Source organism: Acartia tonsa, chromosome 4 (assembly GCF_053477335.1).
Source record: "Acartia tonsa isolate MP-2025a chromosome 4, ASM5347733v1, whole genome shotgun sequence".
Classification (NCBI taxonomy): Eukaryota; Metazoa; Arthropoda; class Copepoda; order Calanoida; family Acartiidae; genus Acartia; species Acartia tonsa.
Window position 1 is genome coordinate 43812615 of NC_137263.1, and position 23005 is coordinate 43835619.

Consider the following 23005-nt stretch of genomic DNA (forward strand, 5'->3'; position numbering starts at 1 on the left):
CACTTAGATATGTTGACCTAGGTGGTTCATATTTGAAATATGAATATCTTATTTGGAGATAGTAAATCCTTTTTTTATTATCACTAAAAAAGTGTAATTTGTAAAAAAGTAGATATTCTTTTCACTTGAAAATAAGGATTTGAAGATTTGCTTTAAAATTTAAGGAATGCTGTATGTAAAAACTTTTTAGAACACTGTTACATAAAGATTTGAGAAAAAGAGGTCATTTAAACTACATAAGTAAGAACAAACGTTTAAGCATAATTTATAAAACGATTTTTACGTTAACAATTAATGATATTTCTTATAATTTCAAATTATGTTAACCTATAAAGGCTTAAAAATAATTAATCATATAATTATGAAAAAAATGTTGTTCAAAAAGTAGAAAATCCTCGTGTTAAAAATGGACGTACGGACTTTCTGGTAACGATTATAGATTTCCTTCTAAAACCTATTCAACTGTTATAAAAATCTTCAGAAGAAATAACTCTAACTTGCCTTCATTAACCATAAAGAGCATTCCTTGATCATAGAAAAGCTTCGCTTAAAAAGTGTACAAAAAGCGAACTAAATAGTAGCTATATTTCTAAAATGTAACGGAATGTTAATAGCAAACTGTTTTTCCGTAATTGTTTTTGTTCTGCTACGAATATTCATCTGATTTTATTGCGCCTATTTCACTTGTCATTTGTGGACATAAAGAAACTAAAATGATTACAACCCCAAGAAGCACAGCATTACAAGTTATATGTACAATATCTAATTATAAAATTTTGTTTATTGCGCATTTTTCTTAACGGGATTTGAAAAAGCAGATTATATACTAGAATATTTTAAAACTAACACATTATAATATTACGGATGTACATTCTGGTACTGATCATAGAAATTCTACACTTTCTAAATTGTATCATAATATTAAAGAATCATTATGCAAAGTTTTGAAAAGATCAGACGATTCTAACATTCAAAATTAACATAATGACTGAAATTTAATGTAGAAAAGCTTTGCCTAAAAAGTTCATTGAAAAACATCAATAAACCTATTTTATTTTAAGGTCAATTCAAGCTTATTCTAATTCAAACTATATTGACAAACATCATAATGACTTTAATATGTAATTTTTATTTTCGATATCAAAGCTTAGGTTCAATGCAATTGATTTAATCAGTTAGGAAACGCTCATTAATTTTTTAATTTTGTGACGAAGCTGGGATTTCCTGTTAACAACTAGAAATTTCTAAATGTATTTCAACAATTTACGTCATACATCAGAATTTCAAATATTAGTAAATATAATTTTAATATAACCAATACCTCCCTCAACACTTTGGGGTTGTTTGATGGGAGAGTATCTAATCTATAAAAAGGGGGGGGGGGGGGGGTGGGATTCACCCAATTAACCATCCCATTATATCTCCCCCTAGATACTACAAACAAATGTAAAGACATAGTAAAACAAAGATAGAAAGTATACAAGTGTACAAGTAGAGAAGCTTACAGCAGGCAAAAACCTCACAATTAGGAATTTATATAGGGTGAAAACCTGTTATATAAAGTATAAGCTTTTTTGTTTGTCCCTTACGTTTTCGCTTGAGATTTCAGTCTTAGGGTGGTTATTTCAGTCCATTGTCCATTTAGGGGCGCAATCACTGGCACTTTAAGCACTATGTGACTATTTTTAAAAGCGAAGCTTTTCTATAATTAGGGTCGGTCCGTCCGTCCGTCCGTACGTCCGTCCGTCCGTCCGTACGTCCGTCCGTCCGAGATAGATAGCTTTTATTCGTTAATTTAGGCATGTTAGAATTGTCCTATCGATTTCAAACTTTGCATGATGATTCCTGTAGTAGTTAGGTACGATTTAGAAAGCGTAGCAACTCTATAATCATTACCAGAATGTCCGTACGTCCATTTTAAACATGATGATTTTTTTACTTTTTTAAGAACAAATTTTTATGTTATCTAATCATCCGATTTACCTGATTTTTGGTATATTGATTCCTGGGACATCAAAGTATAATGTTATAAGCGCAGCAACTCTATAATCAAGTCCTAAAAATGTAAGTATGTCCATAAACATTATTCTGTATTAAGCAGTTTTTCAACAATTTTACTTACAACTTTGCTTCGACTCTTGTACATTTATATTCTGATTATTCAGTTCTTACACTATAAGAGTATTAATGTCCGTTTGTCCTACCGTTTCAGTGCTTCGCTTTTATGGATGTTGTCATCCTTGTTTTTAAGCGAAGCTTTTCTATAACTAAGGTGGGTCCGTCCGAGACGGATAGCTTTTTCTCGTTAATTTGGGTATGTTAGAATTGTCCTATTGATTTCAAACTTTGCATGGTGATTCCTGTAGTAGTTAGGTATGATTTAGAAAGCGTAGCAACTCTATAATCATTACCACAATGTCCGTACGTCCATTTTAAACATGTTGATTTTCCTACTTAAAAACAATTTTTTACTGGATCTAATTATCCGTTTGATCTGATTTTTGGTAGTTTGATTCCTGGGACAACAAAGTACAATATTATAAGCGATGCAACTCTATAATCAAGTCCTAAAAATGTAAGTATGTCCATAAACATTATCCTGTATCAATCAGTTTTTCAACAAATTTACTTACAATTTTGCTTCGACTCTCATACTTTTATATTCTGATTATTCACTTCTGACACTATACAAGTGTTAATGTCCGTTTGTCATACCGTTTCAGTGCTTCGCTTTTATGGATGTTGTCATCCTTGTTTATTGTATTAATGCATTAATCTGCATATAAATAGCTACTAGAAAAACATACTTACAGATAATCTAAAGATTGAAGAAGTTTTGTTACAAAAAAAGAAAGAACGGAAAATAAGGAAACGCGTCAAAGGCAATTATAGCGTAGATAGATATAATACAAAGTAGAACGATGTCTGTCTGTCAGTCTGTCTGTCCGTCTGAAGCTTAAGATCTCGGTAACCGCTGAACCAAATGGGCTCTACTCTTCAGGGAATATACCTACTGGTCCTGTGGTGGTTTTAGGCTATATTCTTGGGGGGTGGGACACCCCCAACCCCCCAAAAACAAAAAAAATCCCCCCTATTTTTTTGTAGGAGATATCCTTGTTCCTAGAAGCTAGGGGCAAAGCCGCTAGTTTATTTAAATAGGAGAACCCTACAGGGTTGTAACCCGCGAGATGGGGGGGGGGGGGGGGGTTAATTACTAAATAAAAAAGGATTCTTGCTTCTTGAATTTTCCAATTTTCAAGGACTAACTACTTACGGTATGCCTTTCACGTGCGTCTGTAACTAGCTTTGCGTATAATTAATGTTTTAACAAGAACAATTCTGTCTATGCGTAGCGGAGCAACGTATAATAAGAAGATAATTATTCAGCGTCTGTTTTTGTACAGTATATACTGTGTACATAAGGTTTTTCCTCTCAAATATTGTTAATATTCATTTAAGGGTTAATAGTTGAAATGTAAGGCTATTCTTAACACCGAAAATCGTATAAAACTTTTAAAGTGTTTTTATTTGCCCTTGTACTTTTATGCGTACGTTTTTAATATACTGGGTGCTTGTCAGCATAATAGATGTGTTTATTTAATGATTTAAAAGGATTTTGAAGTACCAACTATCCTCAAATTCTTATCTAAATTTTAAAATAAAAATATACAATTTTCTACTCTTCAATTTGAAAAATAAAAGATTATCTTAAATTTGCCTAGGTAACTGTGTGAATAACTCGCGACTGTACCATAACATAATGGATGTAGAATATACGTGGCTATTATGTCAGGGCATTGTCGTCAATTTAGGTTGTTATTACCCCTGTTATTTATTGGTCAGTTCGTTTATCCAGTTGGGGAACGGGGGGGGGGGGGGGGTTGAAATCATTGTTTTAGCCCACTATAAGTTTCACGTCTGAAGTTCTGAGATTGAATCTCGGTCCAGACTGCCTCATCACTAAATACGTTAAAAGTGGTATCAATTGATTTTATGAGTAGGTAGGAATGCTTTGCTTTGGCACAGGGCAGGTGCAACTTATTGCCATGTACAATTAGGACTTTCAGACAAATGGTCAATTAAAGGGTTGGATGTCTGTAAGATAGGGGTATTAACTTACCTAATACCCCGAGTGTTTGGACAGAAAATGAGACATTGCTTGGTTGTAGCAGCCTCGTTCATAAGTAATAAACAGACTTACAGACTAGTTTAGAGTATCTACGCTTTTAAAGAGTTAAGACTAAGAAAAACAAGTTAGAGAGAATAATTTTAAAATTCAAGAAAACTTTTTGAGTATTTTAAATTTTTAATTTTTCTAAATGGATTAAATTCAGTATTTGATTTTATATAACGTGAAAAATACCATTAAATTTAAATAGCAGAGCTCCTTATCTTTAAGAATTAAAAATATGTTTTTTACAAATATTTTAAAAATAATCAAGTGTATATTTTCTCGTAATGTTAAAAACAATAAATCATTAAAAATCTAATTTTTAATGATTTATTGATTACCTAAACCTACCTAATAATAATTTCATTCTAAACATTCAAAATACATTTTGAAGATTAAAAATAGCTTTGAGTACGAATATTGATATCAATGTATTTTCCATTGCATTGGAATATGAAATTGAATTTGTAAAATTAGGGGCGTGCACACAATTTTAGCCTTTGGGGGAGGGGGGAGATTTTAAGATCTTCCTTATTAAAAAAAATCTAGTGAGAAATAATGATTGTCAAGGAGGGTTTTATGAATTTCTCAACTACCCCCCCCCACCCTCTAGATAAACCAACCAGAGGAAATATTCTAAAGGGGGTGGGGTGAAAGGATAACCCTCCCCATGTAAACGCCCTTGAACTTAACTCTATGATATTAAAATATTAAACTTAACATCTTGTTCAATATTTCAACTTAGTTTCAAAAATATCAAAATTTGGCAATTTCCCTTAAATTGCCTGTTAACCACTGAAACCGCCCCCCCCCCCCACCCTATTTTGGAATAAATTAAAGAAGAGTTGTATTTCATTGTATGCCTAACCCTACAGGGCGTATACTTAGCAATGTGGGGATACCAAGTACCCAATTCAACCTAACCTAACCTAACCTGACCTGACCTAAATAAAAAGACAAACAAACAAAAAACTAACCCCTACTTTCTTATTTTCAATTTGTTTTAAAACTAAGAAGGGCAAGGAAAGGGGTTTCTGTGCTGAACAAGGTACTTTGTGGGAAAGCTTTTAAAATTTTAACAGTCAAAATTCTAAATCTATTTCATAGATTATATTTTAGTAACGTTTCTCCTCTTTGATTCAATATGTATGTCCCCGTCATTCTATAATGCTGGGGATTCACTCAAATGAGAAATGCTTCTGAAATTTCATGTATTGTCTATCTATTGTTATAGATATTAATGATATTGAGGACAAATCCCCTAGAGGCTAGGCTGAGGGCTATACCGCTATTGGGTAAATACATTGTAACACCAACAAAACGAATATATCAAATGCCCAATAAACCATAACCGCAATATAGAATGTATTCTATATCATAGTTTAAGGTAAAGATAATACAAAATAGATTTTATCCTACATTTATGATAGGAGCTAAAATAAAAGGAATTTACATCTCAAAACCAACCAAAATAAGTTCCAAATTCAAATAATATTTTACTTTGGGGATTTAAGATTTATATCTTCCCATGAAATATCTTTGTAACTCTTATTTCTAGCCTATACTTTTGTTGTTGGTGGGCTAATTCAAGGTCTGAGTTTGTACAGTAAATATTATTTTCTCGAGTTTTACAAATATTTTTAGAGAGGTTAAATCTCTGTAATGTTTAAAACAAAGAGATTCCTAAAACCGAATATAAATTAAACTTATTGAATGTGTATTTTAGTGGTTATTATCACTTTTACTTTTTTAACTTGTGTACATTATCGGTCTATTAGGTGTCTGTCTGTCATGATAATAACTATCTATCTATCTTATATGATATCTATCTAGAATATGAATGATATGAGAATCAATCTTTGAAAGTAAATATACATTATAATACCCCCACATTCAAGTGTTTGTATATTCCTGGTAAGCTTTCACTTCCGCTAAGTTATTCATATTGTAAGATAGCAATAAGCATATATTTTTATGCAGAGAGTGAGAGAGGGGACAATGGTCTGTTTATTACACTAGTCCCCAAAGTTTGGTAATAACAATTTCTTATTCGTTGGCTTAAAAAATTTGGGGACTTTACTTAATTTTCATTGGTTGATCTTTTAGGTTGAGTGTTGAAACGTTTCAAACAATGATTTTAATCTACAGAAGGGGTGATTTTGTGTATTACAATTGGAGATGTACCTCAATTTATCGGCCATAATCTTATCCCTTTAGATCGCTGGTTTGTATGTTTTTATTGACGAGATTGAAGTAAAGGGAAATGTTTTTTAATTTTAATTCTATTTTAATGATTTGATGATATGTGGAAAAGAAGGCCCACCAATATCCTCATCTAAAACCAACCAGCCAAGGGCATGTTGGTTACTTTTTAAAAATGAAGGATTTATTTTACATTTTTGCCACAGATTTGTAAAAAAGAAACTACTAAGTATCTTATCTAGGGACAAGTGATTTTAAAAGCTGTTTATACTTTATAGTGCCTATATTGTAGTGCAATACAAAATTACCAATGATAGGCCAACACACCGATTAAATTACCAATGGCAGTTTACATTTTAATTGACCAATGATAGGCCAGTATGACGTCATTTTTATAGTCACTTTAAAAAGCTTCGTGATTTGACACTTCTCAAAATGAAAGTTTTGCATAACTATTTTAGCATGTTATAGTACAAGAATACGCTGAACAATAAGTTTTGTAACAATAATTTCACAAATTACAAAAGTGGCTAAAAAAGATACAATTTAAGTTGGAAGAAATTCAAAAAAGGTATAATTTTTACCTTGAATTTTTAGTCTTAGAATATATGCTATATATCTTTTTAGATATAGAAAAATTAACTTACTAAAAAATGGGTAAATCACTCAGAAAAAAATATATAGACTGCATAAAATACAACTACATACTTGTATATACATTCTATCTTTCAATCTTTTCTCTATTCTTTTTTTTGGCCTCATCAATAATAAAAAGATGCAAATTTTAAGTTCTATTAAGTTTTTTTTTCTGTGATTTTTAAATATTTTTTGTATTCTAGTTTTCTGACAAGATATAAAAATTTACAATTTACTTAAAATTTGATACCATAAATCTGTTTTATACAGTGAATTAATTACAATATCTGCCAAAACATATATCACAACAATTTTAAAACTTCAATTAAATCTGAAATTTCTTTACTTTTACTCATGGATCGAAAGGGATAAGATAGCAAACAATTATTTGATACAAAATTTTCACTTCTGGAGCTTTAAGATATTTGTGGAAAAGTTTGGATACTGAATTTTGAAGGTTTGTACAATTTATAAAAGTCTCCAAAGTTTCTTAGCAAACGTATGAGACATCGTGTTTAACAAATTTCGGGAGCAGTATCATTTACAGTTCCCTGTCCTCTACCTCTCTGTCTCTCACTGCAAATGTACTTTACTTAATTACTCGTCTTTTGCCTTGTTATTGCTGCTCTACTCCTGAACATAATTGTCCTTGTTTATGACTGGCAGTAATATAGATGATAAACATTTATGGCCCAGCCATTTCCATGCAATCTCTGTCGAAGTTGGTGGGAATTTTATTCCAAAGAATATCCTATTAAATAAAGTAGTAAGCATTTTTTGTCTGTAGCAAAGGATCTCGCTAACCGCTGAACCGATATGGTTCTCCTTTACAGTGAAGCTTCTTATAAGTCCTGTGATAGTTATAGGCTATTTTATTTTAATAAGTCCGGGTATGGTTTTAGTTTTTTTTTCTGTCCATCCATATCCCTTAGAATATAAATACCCCATATTCTAGCTTCGCTGCCGCTAGTATTAATAACAGAATTAGAAAAAGATATTGGTTTTAAAATAGGCAAAAGGGTTATGAAAGTTAACAACTTTAACTTTACTATGAAACACAATAAATGCTGTTTGTTTTATCATATATTAATCCCAACCCCTATTTCTACATATCCTATGGCAAAAACCGAAGTATACATGTTACATACATTGATAGATTTTATGTATGGTTATTATATGTAAAAATAGTTAGGATATTGAAAATATTGTCTAAATTATCTTATATTGTTTTAAAAACTAGTAGCACCTAGCCTTTAGAGGCTTTTTAATTGGTGTTAACCATACCCTCCCACTTCTTATAGTATTAATATTTTAAGCAAAATTTATACAAAAGTCTTAAACGAAGCTCTTTGTAGTGCGCCCCAAAAAAGGGAAAAATTAAAAACTTTTCGCTACAGTTTCCCGATTTCTTTTAAATTTATCCCCTTTTTTATAGGCACTATAAAAAGCTTCGCCTTTAACCTTCCCAAGATAAAAGTAAAGATTTACAAGACACTTTTTGAGGAACTACAAGTTTCTCTTTATCCTACCTTTAAACGCATCAAAATGTGCACTGAGCACTGACAAAAGTGCACTGTTGGGACGTGAACCACCTGGCTTAGTGCTGGTCTCTCTCAACCTGACACTTGGGAACTCCTTGTAGACCATGGGTGCCCGGGTACACGAGGATATAGAGTTGCTTCTGGATGATGTGTAGGATAATAGTGACCCTTGCAGGGAGTTGGATCTGTGTGATACTGATTCTGGTAATAATTCAGGTTTTGCTAATACTTCTGTTGTAGATAATGATAAAGAAATGTCAGGAGTTGCCTTTGATGATGACTCAATAGAAGAATTTTGGCTAAGATCACTGACTCCAGATGAAGTTGAGCTTTCGCTGATTTTTCTATTCTGATCGTGATCATGATCTTCTGTTACAAGAACATCGATAGTCTTATTAACATCTTGTGCGTCAAGAGCGGCTACAATATCTAGAGTTTTATCAGCATCAATAACTGCCGCAACATCCTCAACTTTATTATCCGGAGTAGTTTCCTCATTGTCTTGTTGTACATCTCTACCTGGACTAAAAGCCCGCCAAAGCAATGAGGCAGGACGCTTAATATTCAGGTAAGATAATACACCCATTGTTTTTCATAAATAATATCACAAAATATTTTATAACTCGGATTTGTTTTGTATTTAAATAACCTTTAATTGTGAAGTGTTTGTGTCTAACTAAGACCGACCTAAATATCAGCTGTGCAAAGTAAAGTTAAGCCTCTGTGAATTTACAAATGTATATTTATGTTGAATTTCTCGCACAAAGACGACGACCCTGCCGGCGCGAGCACGCGATATTGCGCGGGGTTTTTAAAGTAGCGCAGCTACTTCATAACTTCAGTTTGTCCTTTCCTACACCCAATTTTACATCATAATAGTCAAAGTTATTATCAAATAACTGTATTTTCCATATTGTTCCATCTACTGAAAATGTAGAAATGAACATAAGTTAAATTAGTAAATTGGCTCTTTTTTTTGTCATCCATTTTTGTCTGTATTATATCTATTTGACAATTTTTGCTTTTCAAATTATTCTTATGAACAAAATTGTCTCTGTTCTTTCATTTGCATGTATCTAGTTAATGCGCGCACCCGGATATGATAAAAAGTAGCGTGGCACTGCGCATCCATATTATATGTTACGTCAACTTTTTGTCCCCAGTTCTGTGCCATTTGTTAAGCCTCAATTTTACCCAGGTATTGTATTATAAGAAATTAAAGCGTTAAACTTTTTAAAATACTTTTTACGTAAAAATATAAATTTAGGTTACTTTTTGCTATCCTAAATATTTTTACTTGTAAAAAATATCTTGGATTAATTTAATTAATTTTAGAATGTTGAGGTCATTGTGATATGAGTTGGAGAGTATATTTGCAATGGGGTGGAACATGTGTCAAGGGCAAAGTTGACCTACACGGCTACACCTATTAAGGCACGAGTGAAGTTAAAAGAAGAAAAAAAACTTTTTGCTTGCGAAAAAAAACTATATTTTTCTTATATTTTATTGTATGTTTGGTGTCGATTATGCCTTTTTTTGTTTTGTTTTCATATGAATTTAAGATTTAGTTTTTGCTGATTATTTCATGTTTACAAGTAGTTGGATACATGAAATATAATAATGAATAGTAATAAGAGCCGAGAATGGGTTCATTCCATCAATAAGCTGAATTAGGACTTACAGACAAAGGTCAATAGAGCAAATGAATGCTGTGATCCCCAGGAAGGAAGGGGACAAAGGGCTGTTTATTACACTAGTCCCCAAAGTTTTATTATAACATTTTCTTATTCATTTGCTTACATTTATTAAATCTTGTTGGTTGGTTCCTTCAGTTAAGTGTCCAAACATTTCAACCACTATTTGTAAGCAACAGAATGGGTAATTCTGTATAAATCATTGGGGATGTTCACCTATTTATAGACTAGTGTCTTATCCCTTTGGATCCCTGTGTGATCTCTATATTCCTGAAAGCATTGCTATAGCTAGACGTTGTTGAAAATGCACCCGTCACCTTTTAACCTTGGACAAATGTAAGAATTAGGGGACGATTTATATAGATTAGGCGCTGGGTCAAGAAAAAGGAAAAGAAAATTATAAAAGGAAATTAAGGAAAAGATTCAAAAAGCATATATCTTTACTTTAATTGGTTGCTTTTTCAATTTGTTTCAATCAAATTTAAAAGTTTAAGTCTTAAAATATTTTTTTAACTACTTTAAAAAAAAAATATGAGTATGAGTTCAATAAGGTTTCAGAAACCTTTGGACAAATAATTGCACATTTTTCAGGTATGAGAAGCTTTATATTAGTCCAGTACAATGTATTCGCTCCCGAGGGATAAAAATCAAAATCTAAGATTACATCAAAATTAAGTTTCTTTTTGATTAAAAAAAATATGTTTACTGAATCTAAATTAGTAAATAGCAATCATGAGTAAGTTTATGAGAGTATAAATTCTTATTCTTTTCAAGTTCAAATTGCTCTTATAATGAAGCTAATTTATGTTGATCTAATTTATTAATTTAACATTTTAATGTTTCTATAACCCCTATTAAAAGATACTTCGCCTTTAAAAAAAAAAAATTTATTTGTTGAAATGTTAAGTATATACTCCTGAATTAATTAAATAAAGTATATCTGCAACGCTTCAAAAATAACAAAAACCCAAGAAAAGAAAAAGCACAGCCAAGAATTAGGACAAATATTTTTATAGCGAATCCTATATACAAAAAGTAAAAAGTTGTGTGTTTGTCTAGTAAAATCGATTAGCCGTACAATTTAATTTCTGTCTATACATCCCAATAGAACGGAATGGTCTTAAATTAGAATAATCAATTACTTAGAAGGTACTTTTTCGCCCATTTTTGTGTGCTGTGCCTTTTCAGTAAAGTTTTAGTAATTAACCATATAAAAATCCTCAACTAAACGAAGAAAATAATATATTAATGCTTTATTTCGGTTAAGTGTAAGTGTGTTAAATATGCATTTCTTTTATTCTAATAAAAAACATTGAATCTTTTTATAGTGCATACAAAAAAGACGTCTTGCTAGCCAACTATCATATGTTTTATAATCACTATGAAGAACTTCAAAAACATTCCTTGAAGGTCAAATTGAATTTTAGAGTAGCTCTATTCCAGGCCTTGTGTTTTCACAACATTTTATAAACTAAAAGTAGAAGATAAAAATCAAAGTCTTTTTAGAAAGGTATAATTAATTTATTGAAACAAATTTTTTCCAAAATTTTAACATGTTTATTTTTTTATAAATATTTCTCTTATAAAAATGGTAATCTTTTCAGTACGTCTGTTGAGATCCCTATAACCACTTAACCCATTAAGCTCTCAATTTAATGAAGCCTTCATATAGGTCCTAGTATGGTTTCTAGCTAATTTAATTTAGGTTTTGGTACGGGTTTAGGCTATTTATCAGCCTCTTTTCCCCTCCCAGAAGCCACCAGTACTATTTATGTCACGCTTCTGACCTGGTCGATGTTGGTTCTATTTTTAATATCTTATGTATGATTCGCTTCAGAACCATGACCAATAAATCAACCAGCAGACGTGTAACACTCAGTAATGCATCCATAAATTTGTTTAACTTGTGTATAAAATCTCTGCCCTAATCCTCCAGGGAAATTTCCTTCATGAGATTGGTGAGAGTATAAAACAACAGAAAATTGTAAAAAATTACCCTTCCTTTCTGTTAGGTTATTATCAAGATATTAAGTTACAACAATGACTTATGAAATTTTTTTTTTTTTAAATCATTGATGGAAATACATACAAAGTGATTTAAAGAGCAGATGTTAAGCGTTCATAATCAGGGACAATGCTATTCTGACAAACATTTCCAAAGGAAAATTTCTCCACTACCCCCTTCCCATTTCCCCCTCTTCTTTCCCACCCCTCGTCAGATACATGAAAAAACAAAATATACTTCCACATACTTTATAAGGTTTCGTGTTTTTTTTTATAGAATTAATTGTTAGATTAGCTACCCCTGGTTTATAATACAAGAATGAATTTACAAGAAAAATCACAAAACCTTTCACATGTATTTTGTATGTTTTGTTATTTCTATTTTTGAAGCATGACTGACAGACGAACGGTTCAAGTAAAACATATAAAAGATCCTCATTGGTATAGAGAACCTTCACAAAGATAGGGAAGCTTAGCTACCAAAAATTTGAAATTTTTTGTTAGTTTATTTCTTATTCCATTTTAGGTTACGCAAAGAATTCATACATGTCCAAATTAACGAAAGAAACCAACCTTTACGGACGGGTAGACGGACCAATCCTAATTAAAAAAAGCTTAGCTTAAAAACAAGGATGACAACATTCATAAAAGCGAAGCACTGAAACAGAAGGACAAACGGACATTAACATTCGTATAGTGTCTGAAACTGAATAATCAGAATATAAAAGTATCGAATGAGTCGAAGCAAAATTGTAAGTATATTAGTTGAAAAACTGCTTGATACAGGATAATGTTTATGGACATACTTACATTTTTAGGACTTGATTATAGAGTTTCTTCGTTTATACTATTGTTCTTTGTTGTCCCAGGAATCAATATACAAAAAATCAGATCAAACGGAAAATTAGATCACATAAAAATTTGTTTTTAAAAAAGTAGAAAAATCAACATGTTTAAAATGGACGTACGGACATTCTGGTAATGATTATAGAGTTGCTTTCTAACACGTACCTAACTACTACAGGAATCATCATGCAAAGTTTGAAATCGATAGGACAATTCTAACCTGCCTAAATTAACGAATAAAAGCTATCTATCTCGGACTGACGGACGTACGGACCGACCCTAATTATAGAAAAGCTTCGCTTTTAAAAATAGTTGCCTGTATTATATAAACTTTTGTACACACAGTATACATGAGATTTACTCGAGACTGGCAAAAATGGACTGAAAGGCAGGGGTCCTAAGGGATAGGCAAGACCATGGACGATAAATTCATGTACATCCCCAATGATGACATACAAAATTACAACTTTTGTAAATTGCTATTTTTAACGATTAAAGATTTTTTAGAAAGTACTTAATGTTTTCAGAATGGCGAATGATTGAACGTGTTTAAAAACTTTGGGGACCAGTGTAATTTACCTTGACTGAAAGGGCATATGAATATGAGAAAGAAAGTATAAAATAATATAATAGATATTTATCGCATCGTATTATAAACAGTTTTCCGTGGATATTACTGGTTTTAATCCTATGATTGTACATTTATATATAGATATGCTATACATAATTTTTTTAAATGGCTGAGAGCCGGTTCTAATCCACCATTATTAATCGGTTTCGAAGCTACCTTCTAAAAAATAAATTTTTGCCAATTACTACAAATGCCCTCTATATTATATTAAAATAAAATATGTATGGTCACTAATTTTAATTTTGAATGCATAAGTTCGATTCTATTTACTCACATTTTGCTATTTACTTTAACTCTTGCTTAGCCCAAAAATATCACTGGTAAGATCAATTCATCTTTACTATACCTTTTTCCTGATACAATATAAACAATATATTTTTCAAGGGTCTTAAAGGATTAGACAATAAACGAGAAATATATGCAAAACTCCAATGATGATAAACAAAATATCCCTTATGGTTGAAAGAATTAGACACTTATAAAAACCGATCGATCAAAATTTAAACAAGTACTCAAAGTTTTTAAGCTAAAGAATCAGAAAAAGGGATTATAAAACTTTGGGTGTACAAATGTAAAAAACTATCCAATGTCCCCTCCCTCCCTTCATAATATAGTCCTTTACAGTAGTATGGCATTACAAATATGATCAAGCACTGGCTGAACTGCTATTGTGACTGTAGAGGATAAAAATCTTTAGTACCAGCCTTAAGTGTTAGTCTCTAGAGATTTACTGAGAGATAAATTTTAAATGACCATGAGCTTATTAATTTTACTTAGAATTTCCCAGAAGAAAACGGTACATCAACAGTCTTTAAGGTTTGCATAATAATTGTTCATCATAGAAATGAGATAACATTTTTTGTCTTGATCGAATAGTTCATTTTTTTTCTAAAATAGCATGTTGGAAACTGGAAGCTTTTTTATAAAAAGTTATGAGGTTTTTTTTGTTTATCTGATAAAGCCATTGGATAAGAAAACGTTATTATAAAACTTTGGGGACTAATGTAATAAACAGCCCAATGTCCCCTCCCTCCTTGTGTATTTAGAATTTATTAATTTCAAATGCAGAAATAAATATGTAAAATTATTCACCAAATATTTTAATCAAAAGATATCGCATTATTTATTTTTATTTTGAAAGAATAGTTTTTTCTCGCATTGTATTATAAACAGCTTTCCGCGGATATGGAATGTACAATTATAAGATCAAAACCAGTTTTTTTTGCCCCGAGGTGCCGAAGGCACCGGCTTAAAAAACTGGGTTTAATCTTATGTTTGTACATTTTTATATTCGTAGAAAGCTGAATATAATACAATGCTAGACATAGTTTTTTCGTATGGATGAGAACCGGTTCCTATCCACCGGATTCGAATGAATACGAGAAAGAGTATTCTGATAAGAAAACAGGGATCTTAATGGACAAGATAATGGATGAAACAATCCCAATGATGATAGAACAAAATTACCACTTATGTAGATTAAAATTATTGGTTGAAAACAATGCTAGTTTGAATCAGTATAATTTTTGTATACCTTAATCTTTATAATAATATCTAAATCATAAGCACCTAATAGACTCATCAAATCTAAATTTAATTTCTTCAAAAATTGAATATTCTATTTTTAGTCCAATATCTCAGTAAAACTGAAAAAAATAAAATAAAATGACTCTTTTCCTTTTGAAAGGAATTTAGAAATTCATTCATTTAATTCAGGGTGTTAGAAATATTCAGCAATAAAACCTGTTTATTAAGAAATGAAGTTTTGGAATTGATTGAATTTAAAAGACTCGGAAAGAATTATTCATTGATTAAGAAACAAATGGTAAAGTAAGATTTATCAAATAAAACTTTTAAAACTTGTGTGAATCTCGATTACAAAATATGAAATCTACAAAATCAGACCCTGAATTAACTTTCCCATCGCCAAAGTCTTTTTGTTGCAAATTAATTAAAACATCATTTAATTTAATTTAACATATATCACTGAAATATTTATTTCTCAAAAAAAACGAGTCCTTCTTAATTCTAATCGTTTGAGAGTTTCTGAACAACTATTTTCATGTATTAATACTATTATGAACTATCGAATTTTTTTGACAAATATTATAAAATTTTGCTATTACTATGATTTGCGAAGTTGTGAGAACATTGAAATTCTATTTTACATAATTTTTAATTTTGATTCCTATTCAAAAGTTCTTGTCTTCTATCAAACCAAAATCTAATTTTTTCTCTCGGGATATTGCAGCCGCAGCCGCTATATTTTAGCGGCTGATATCTTATGACATATAAAAAGCATATTGATTTTTTAAAATTAACAAAATCCGCGATTTGCTTGTAATTTGATAATTGCATGCGGATAGCATTCTTTGCCTTCTTATACTTTAAAATGAAATTAATTAAAAATCTAAACTTTTTGAAGATAAAATAATTAACAAAATTTAAAAACAGCTGTTAAGAAACAACACAATGTAACAAATTTCAAATAATTCAATTGGGATATATGCAATATAAAAAAAACATATTTCTGCTACTTTCCTTATATGAATATCGATAGATTTTTACTTTTTATTTGCATTAAAAAACATTAGAATGCCTAACACACATCTATATTGCATTTTTACATAAAAAGGACATTATTTATGGTAGTTTACATTCACTTTAATATGAACCACTTTGGTTACTTGTTTTTCTTACCCGGCCCTAAAAGTATGTTTTAATGAAAGGGCATAATAATGGATATAGGATAAAGATGGATATATTGACAGTTGGAAATTTGTCGCAAATTATGTTTGCTGATAAGGACCTTATTTATTGATTAGTTCGTTCATCCAGTTGCGTTTTTCTTAGCAAGTTGCAAGCATCACTTTATCAGAATACATGAAAATCTGGTGCAACATCCAATGAACAATATATCGATTGGTATAATACTTAAATAGAAGCAATCTTTATCCTTCATAAGCTTTTTAAAAAGGTTTTAATTTAGAAGACGAAGAAAGTCTCTCAAAAAATCAGCATAAAAATAACGTCATAAAAATGGGGGATTATCCATCTCTTTTTGATGGGTTTTCTTTCCCACTCCTCCTCTCATAATCCCTCATTTTTATGACGTCAGAATTTTTTTTGATGGACTTTCTTCGTCTCCTTAATTTAATATTTTTTTTAACAAATCATCAAAAGTAGCGTCATAAAAATTTTTCTTTGATTTGAATGATATAAACATGAGAAGTAACATTCACTGACATTAAAAAATGAAATGTTGAGATCCGCCATACAAACTATTTAGGAAAATGACTGCACACAAAATGCTATTATCATTCTATTCCAATAATTGGATACTAAGCTTTTCTATAAGCTTTTGCATACAAAATATTAACAAAACTAGCACAATTTTATCCACATGTAGCGCAGCAACAACAAGATACAAGAATAAGATTATAAACTTAAATAGGACCAAGAAAAATGGCAACTGAAGAAAGTCTACATTTTCAAATTAATATTTTCACCATTTAAATTTTTAAATGGTTTACAAATTGAAATTGTTAATTTTTAGTGGATAGATCTAAAAACTATTGGCTGAATTATTCCGAATGACGTCATATTACAATAATAAACTATTCTAATGTGACGACAATCGGCCAAAAGTTTTTAAAATCTATCCTCTTTCTTATAGGCACTATAAAGAGCTTCAAAAGCATGCTGTAAATGTTATGAATAAAATGAATATATCTAAATTATTAGGAGCTGTTATTTCATCTATCAAAATTGTTTTAGTTACCACATTTGTATCGAATATATAAGAAAGATACAGAAATTTTGACGTATCGACAGGACTTATAATAGGATCCCTTTTTTAAAGTTCAGGGGAATTATTTACAAAGTTTTTGTTTAAGGCTCATTGTAGAGAATATGCACTAGATAGATAAATAATGTTTTAATTGATTGAATGATTGTTTTTTTTTTTAACAATTCTTGTTACAAATTAATTTTATTTTTGCAGTAAACAATCAGATTATTAGGACTACAGCTTCTCTAAAATGATTAATATTTCTTTCTTTTAATTTAAAAATAATTTTATTCTTTAAGAAATGGATGCTTTAACTATATGTAAAGGAAGCGAAGAAGTAAAGGATAGCTTACAAGAGAACCCACCACCCCCCCCCCCCCAAAAAAAAAAAAAAAATATTTGAAATTAAGAGTAGTTTTTTGCCTAAGCCTAACCCCTGCGGAAGGTCCTTACCCTGTGGAAATACCTAAATATAAAAAAAGAACCAACTAAATAAAATGTGTAAAAAATACTACTTAGTACATTAAGGTTCTAGTTGTTTTTTTTTCCTACTATTTTTCATTTTAACAAGGTGTCGTGTTCTCTGATATATGAAGTAGAAAAAAAACTATTATTTTTCACTTTTTTTGTACTTAACAACTAAATATTTTGTTAAAAATTAATAATCTTTAAATTTTTATAAACGTAAATCTATTTCTCTTCTATTAAGTAGTTTTCTGTTAAATAAATAAAGTGTTAATATATGCAGCAAATTTTCAATTAGGCTTTTGGGGAAGTTTTATATAGGTAATAATGTTGTTTAAGACTATTCCACCTTCCCCCTACCTCAAGGCAATTTATGTACTACCTTAAAAAAATGCCATGAAATTTAAAAATTAATCAATGTGTTTAATGACAAACTATACTTGGTTTTTCTGATTGCTTAAAATATAGATGTATATAAAAATTTTAAAATCAATAATTTATCAAACGCTTTGCAAAGTTCAAACTAACAATAATTTTTTTCTTGAATCTTAAATGTATTATTTTTCCAATTCTACTTGTTTGTATTATACATATAATTATTTTAATTTAAAAATCTGAATTATATTTACCGTGTTATTCTAGGAATCAAATCTTTCATGTCAATTAAATCAAACTATGCTATCTTTCATTATTTAGTGAAAAATAATTAAAAATAAACATGTTAAAACTTATCTATCTATGTCTTTGTTGAGTAATACATACTCCAGTATAACTTTGAAACCGATATACATACATCCGCTGGATTAGAACCAGTTTTGAGCAGTAATTAAAAATCATGTAAAGTTAAAAAAAAATCCCATTAATAATAAAATAAAAATAATAAAATTTATTGCCGAAGGCCCAGATTTATTTGATTTATTATTGATTTTATAATTTACCATTTTAATATCCGCGTAAAGCTGACTATAATACGTTGCGAAAAAATTCTAGTACACTGTGGTAATGTTAACTTAGTTAAGCAGAAACCAATATCCATATATACATATATCGGAAATACATAAATAGAGAAGAATAAAATATAAAATGTACTACATGGAATATTTATCTAATTTAGATATATCTAGATATATATATTTTTAAGAATACCAGTGAGAAAGGGGGGACAATGGGCTGTTTATCACACTAGTCCCCAAAGTTTTCCAATAATGTTTTTTTATTCGTTTCCTTAACAGCTTGGGGACTTTAGAGAATTTTGATTGGTTGGTTAATTAAGTTGAGTGTTAAAACATTTCAACCACTGATTTTTTATTTACATAGGGGGTAATTATGTGTCCCATCATTGGGGGTGTACATCAATTTATCGGCCATCGTCTTATCCCTTTATATCCGTGTAAGAATACACTTAATATAAGCAAGGAAAAACATATCCAAAGGCAACTTCCTAATAATCGTTAACATTTGTGATTTATTATCCTATGATATAAAGCATGAGTTTTTTGTTTGATGATAAGATATCGCTTGCAAATCAATGAACCGATTAGGTTCTACATTTTCACAGTATATTTTGACATGACTACAATATCATATTTTTGGTTTAAAATTTAAAATTTAATAGAAATTCATATTTGAGTCGGTTGAAATTGAACAATTAATAAATTCTTAGAGTAAAGAATCTTATAGTTTTGCGGTATTTTTTATTATCTAAAATATGTTTGTTATATATTAGCTTCGCTACTACACATAAACAGGTACATAAGCGGATTTTTTTTTATTAGATTTATAAAGAATAATTAATTTAATTAATATCCTGCAGGATTTGCCTTCCTTGACCCCTCCACCCACCCACCCATCCTCTAGGAGGACTGCCTTTACACATCCAGCAAAAGTACAGTAGATGTATTTTCGCTAAGGAAATTCAAAAGAATGGATGTATTAATAGCAAACTGAATTATAGCTGTATAAATGACAATAATATTGAAACTCCTGGCAAACTTACATCTAACATATTTTTTATACTGTTAATAATACATCCATGACTGAAAAAGTATGGATGTGTAATTACAGATGTATTTTTGTTTTAAAATATTTGATGTACATTTGCCAGTGTTGGATATATTTATGACATGAGAAAAACGAAAAAGCCATTTTGCCAAAAATACATCCACTGTAAATTTGCTGGATGTGTAAGTGCTATAGCCCCATCCTCTATTCTTAAAAAAAGGAAAATTATAACATAATACAGAATTACATTAGGAGTAATGATTTCATAGAATAAGATTGTCTTTTCTGGTTTCATCATCCGATTCCTTTCCTATGGATTAAAACCAGTTCTGAGCCATATGGAAATATCATGTATCGTATTGTTTTGTCAGGGAGTAATTAATTAAAATTTAAAATTACTTCTTCTGTATATTACAAATAATGGTTGAAATGTGTGGACACTAAATAATGAACCAACCATTATGAATTCAATAAAAGTCTCCAAAGTTGTTGTGACAACGAATAAGAAAACGTTATATTTAAAACTTTGGAAACTAGTGTAATAAACAATCCAATGTCCTCTCCCTGCCTGTATATTATTTTCCACAGACATTAAAATAACAGCTAAATTAATTCCTGTTTTGTTGGTCCGAAAATTGTGAAGAACTTTTAATGTATCTGTAACGGCCTTAATTTTAAAGAAAAACAATTCTATTTTTAGCAAATAAATTTTCAAATTTTCTAGTTTATCCAAAATAAATAATAATAAACCTACTGGGGCGAATCTACTAGAGGAAAGTGGCGAAGCTTCTAGAGTAGAAATAAATGAAAGATAATTAATTATCTTTCATTTCCAGAAAAAAATGTATAAATGGCAAACAGAGCTACTTTTGTAACTTGAAAGCTTTTTAAAGGTCAGATTGAAAATTTAAAAAGAAACATTTAACTTTGAGCTTCCTCTTTCCTTTTAAAATTAAATGAGGTTTTTGAGTAAAATGATAACATTTTACGATTTGAAGCTTTGTCGGTAGGGCTGTAATTCACACATTTTATAAATTTTAGGATCTAGGGGCTCTGTATTCAAGGTAGAAGGGAAAAAGCAATAAAAAATTTAATCTACACGAAATTTTTTTATATAAATATAATAACCTAAAATTATTCCGGGAGCTATGTGAAGCTTCCCTTTTATAGATAACTGTATCGGTTCAGTGGTAAGCGAGATCTTAACGGACAAACAATAAAACCTTACTTTATTATGAAATAGGATATAACTTGATCTATATTTATTTAGATTTTTGCCGTTGACAATGAAAGGTTTAGTGATTTAAACTTTTAAAACTAATGTTTCACATGAGAGTATGTCTTGTTTGATACTTTATATCCCGTAATTTTTTTCAAGAGAAGTGGAAAAATTTTCAGTTATCTCAACTTACAATTTCCGGTACACTCACAAGATTAGGGGTTTTAAAATTTTATATACATAAAATAACCTTTACAAAAGCAATAACAATGAATAGGTTTTGTGATTTTCAACCTAAAAAGATATATCTTGCTAAAATATATTCATGCTATTATCTAGGTTATTTAGAATAGGTGTTTATGATTTTCATGGAAGCTTTGGATAGCCATTAAGAACATATTCACTCATACTTAAATATTAGAGACAAAATCTATTCTATAATTAAACTTTTATTAATTTTACCTTTTAGAGAAGAATGATATATTAGTTGCCAAAACCTTGAAAGAAGTTGTGATTGTGACGTACAGAACCTATTGATAGAACAGCCTCACTTTTAATAAAGTAAAAGTGTGAAAGGTTGCCACCAAAATATTATTGTAAAGTTGTAGAAGAAGCTTAACAACAATAATCTCTAAAACTCAACTAGTTTTCTAGAAACTAAGATATTTATATCCAAAAGTAGCTGTAGCACAGCATCAGAAATGGACAAATATATGAGGAGAAAACTAAACAGCTCATCCGACACACATCTCAAGAAATAACCATAAACCTGCCTTAGACAAAATTACAGCAACTTAAATAAATACTTATCAATAACACACATCATCAACGATTCAACATACTTTACTTCTTTAGTATAGACAAGGGGCTTTGCCAATGTCTCTAGGGGAGTGCTAGAGGTCAGGAAAAATGCCCAAATCCACCCCAAGACATTTAAAAACTTTCTTGAAAAGTTAAACTATTTAGGACCAGCATTTTCGGTAATATTTAACATCATACAAAAAACTTACTACTATATATTATAGGGTATACACAATAAGATATTTAAGTGAATTTCTACGCATAAACTCTTGCAGCAAAAGCTAATACCAAACTTTAATTTAACCCAAGGTTGCGTGTTTTTTAAGGAAGTGAAAAATAACAGAGTAGCTAGAAATAAGATTAGAGAGCAAATTAAAGAAAAAAGTCTGTTATCTAAATTCTCTTTTTCTTTTTACTTTTATCCTTACTAGCGGCTACGCCCCTAGAGGCCTCTAAGGGCACTTGAGGAGAGGAGAGTCGAATTTTATAACCCAATTAATTATTTTAGATTTGAAAAGAAAAAGTAAAAAAATGGGGGGGGGGGGGGGGGCGAATTTTTTTCTAAGGGCGATTTCTCTTGGGAGGGTGGTGGTACCCTCACTCAAAATAATTATATACCTTCCGGGACCTATGAGAAGCTACCCTATTACGGAGAACCCAATCGGTTTAGCGGTTAGCGAGATCCTTCGGTACAAACACACAGACAAACAGACATCCTGTTACTTTAGTATAAGGATATAAAAGTAACAGGATCTTTGTTTGTGTGTGTGTTAGGAATTCGCTTACCACTGAACCGATATGGTTCTCCTTTACAGTGTAGCTTCTCATAGGTCTTAAAAAAATTTTGAATTATTTTGGACACTCCCAAGAGAAATCACCCTAAGAAAAAAATTACATCGAAAAAGGTTTTTTTTTCTAGATTTTTTTCTTTTTAAAACTAAAATTTAGAATGGGAGATAGTTGACTCTTCCCCATCCCTCAGTCAGACGAATGAGAGAACGTAT

The 23005-nt window shown here is 30.3% G+C and overlaps 1 protein-coding gene across 2 annotated transcripts in view; it reads right to left on the minus strand.

The window, feature by feature from the left end:
* LOC145317317 (uncharacterized) overlaps positions 1 to 23005 on the minus strand; it is a 68415-nt gene that overhangs the window by 40634 nt on the left and 4776 nt on the right. The window contains exon 1 of one of the 2 annotated variants that reach the window (XM_080158338.1): positions 8539 to 9218. The exons of the other annotated variant lie outside the window; for it this stretch is intronic. Coding sequence (XP_080014464.1) covers positions 8539 to 9136 — 598 coding nt within the window. The 5' untranslated portion in view covers positions 9137 to 9218. Of the gene's footprint in view, positions 1 to 8538; positions 9219 to 23005 lie in introns of those variants that run through there. 2 annotated transcript variants of the gene reach the window in all.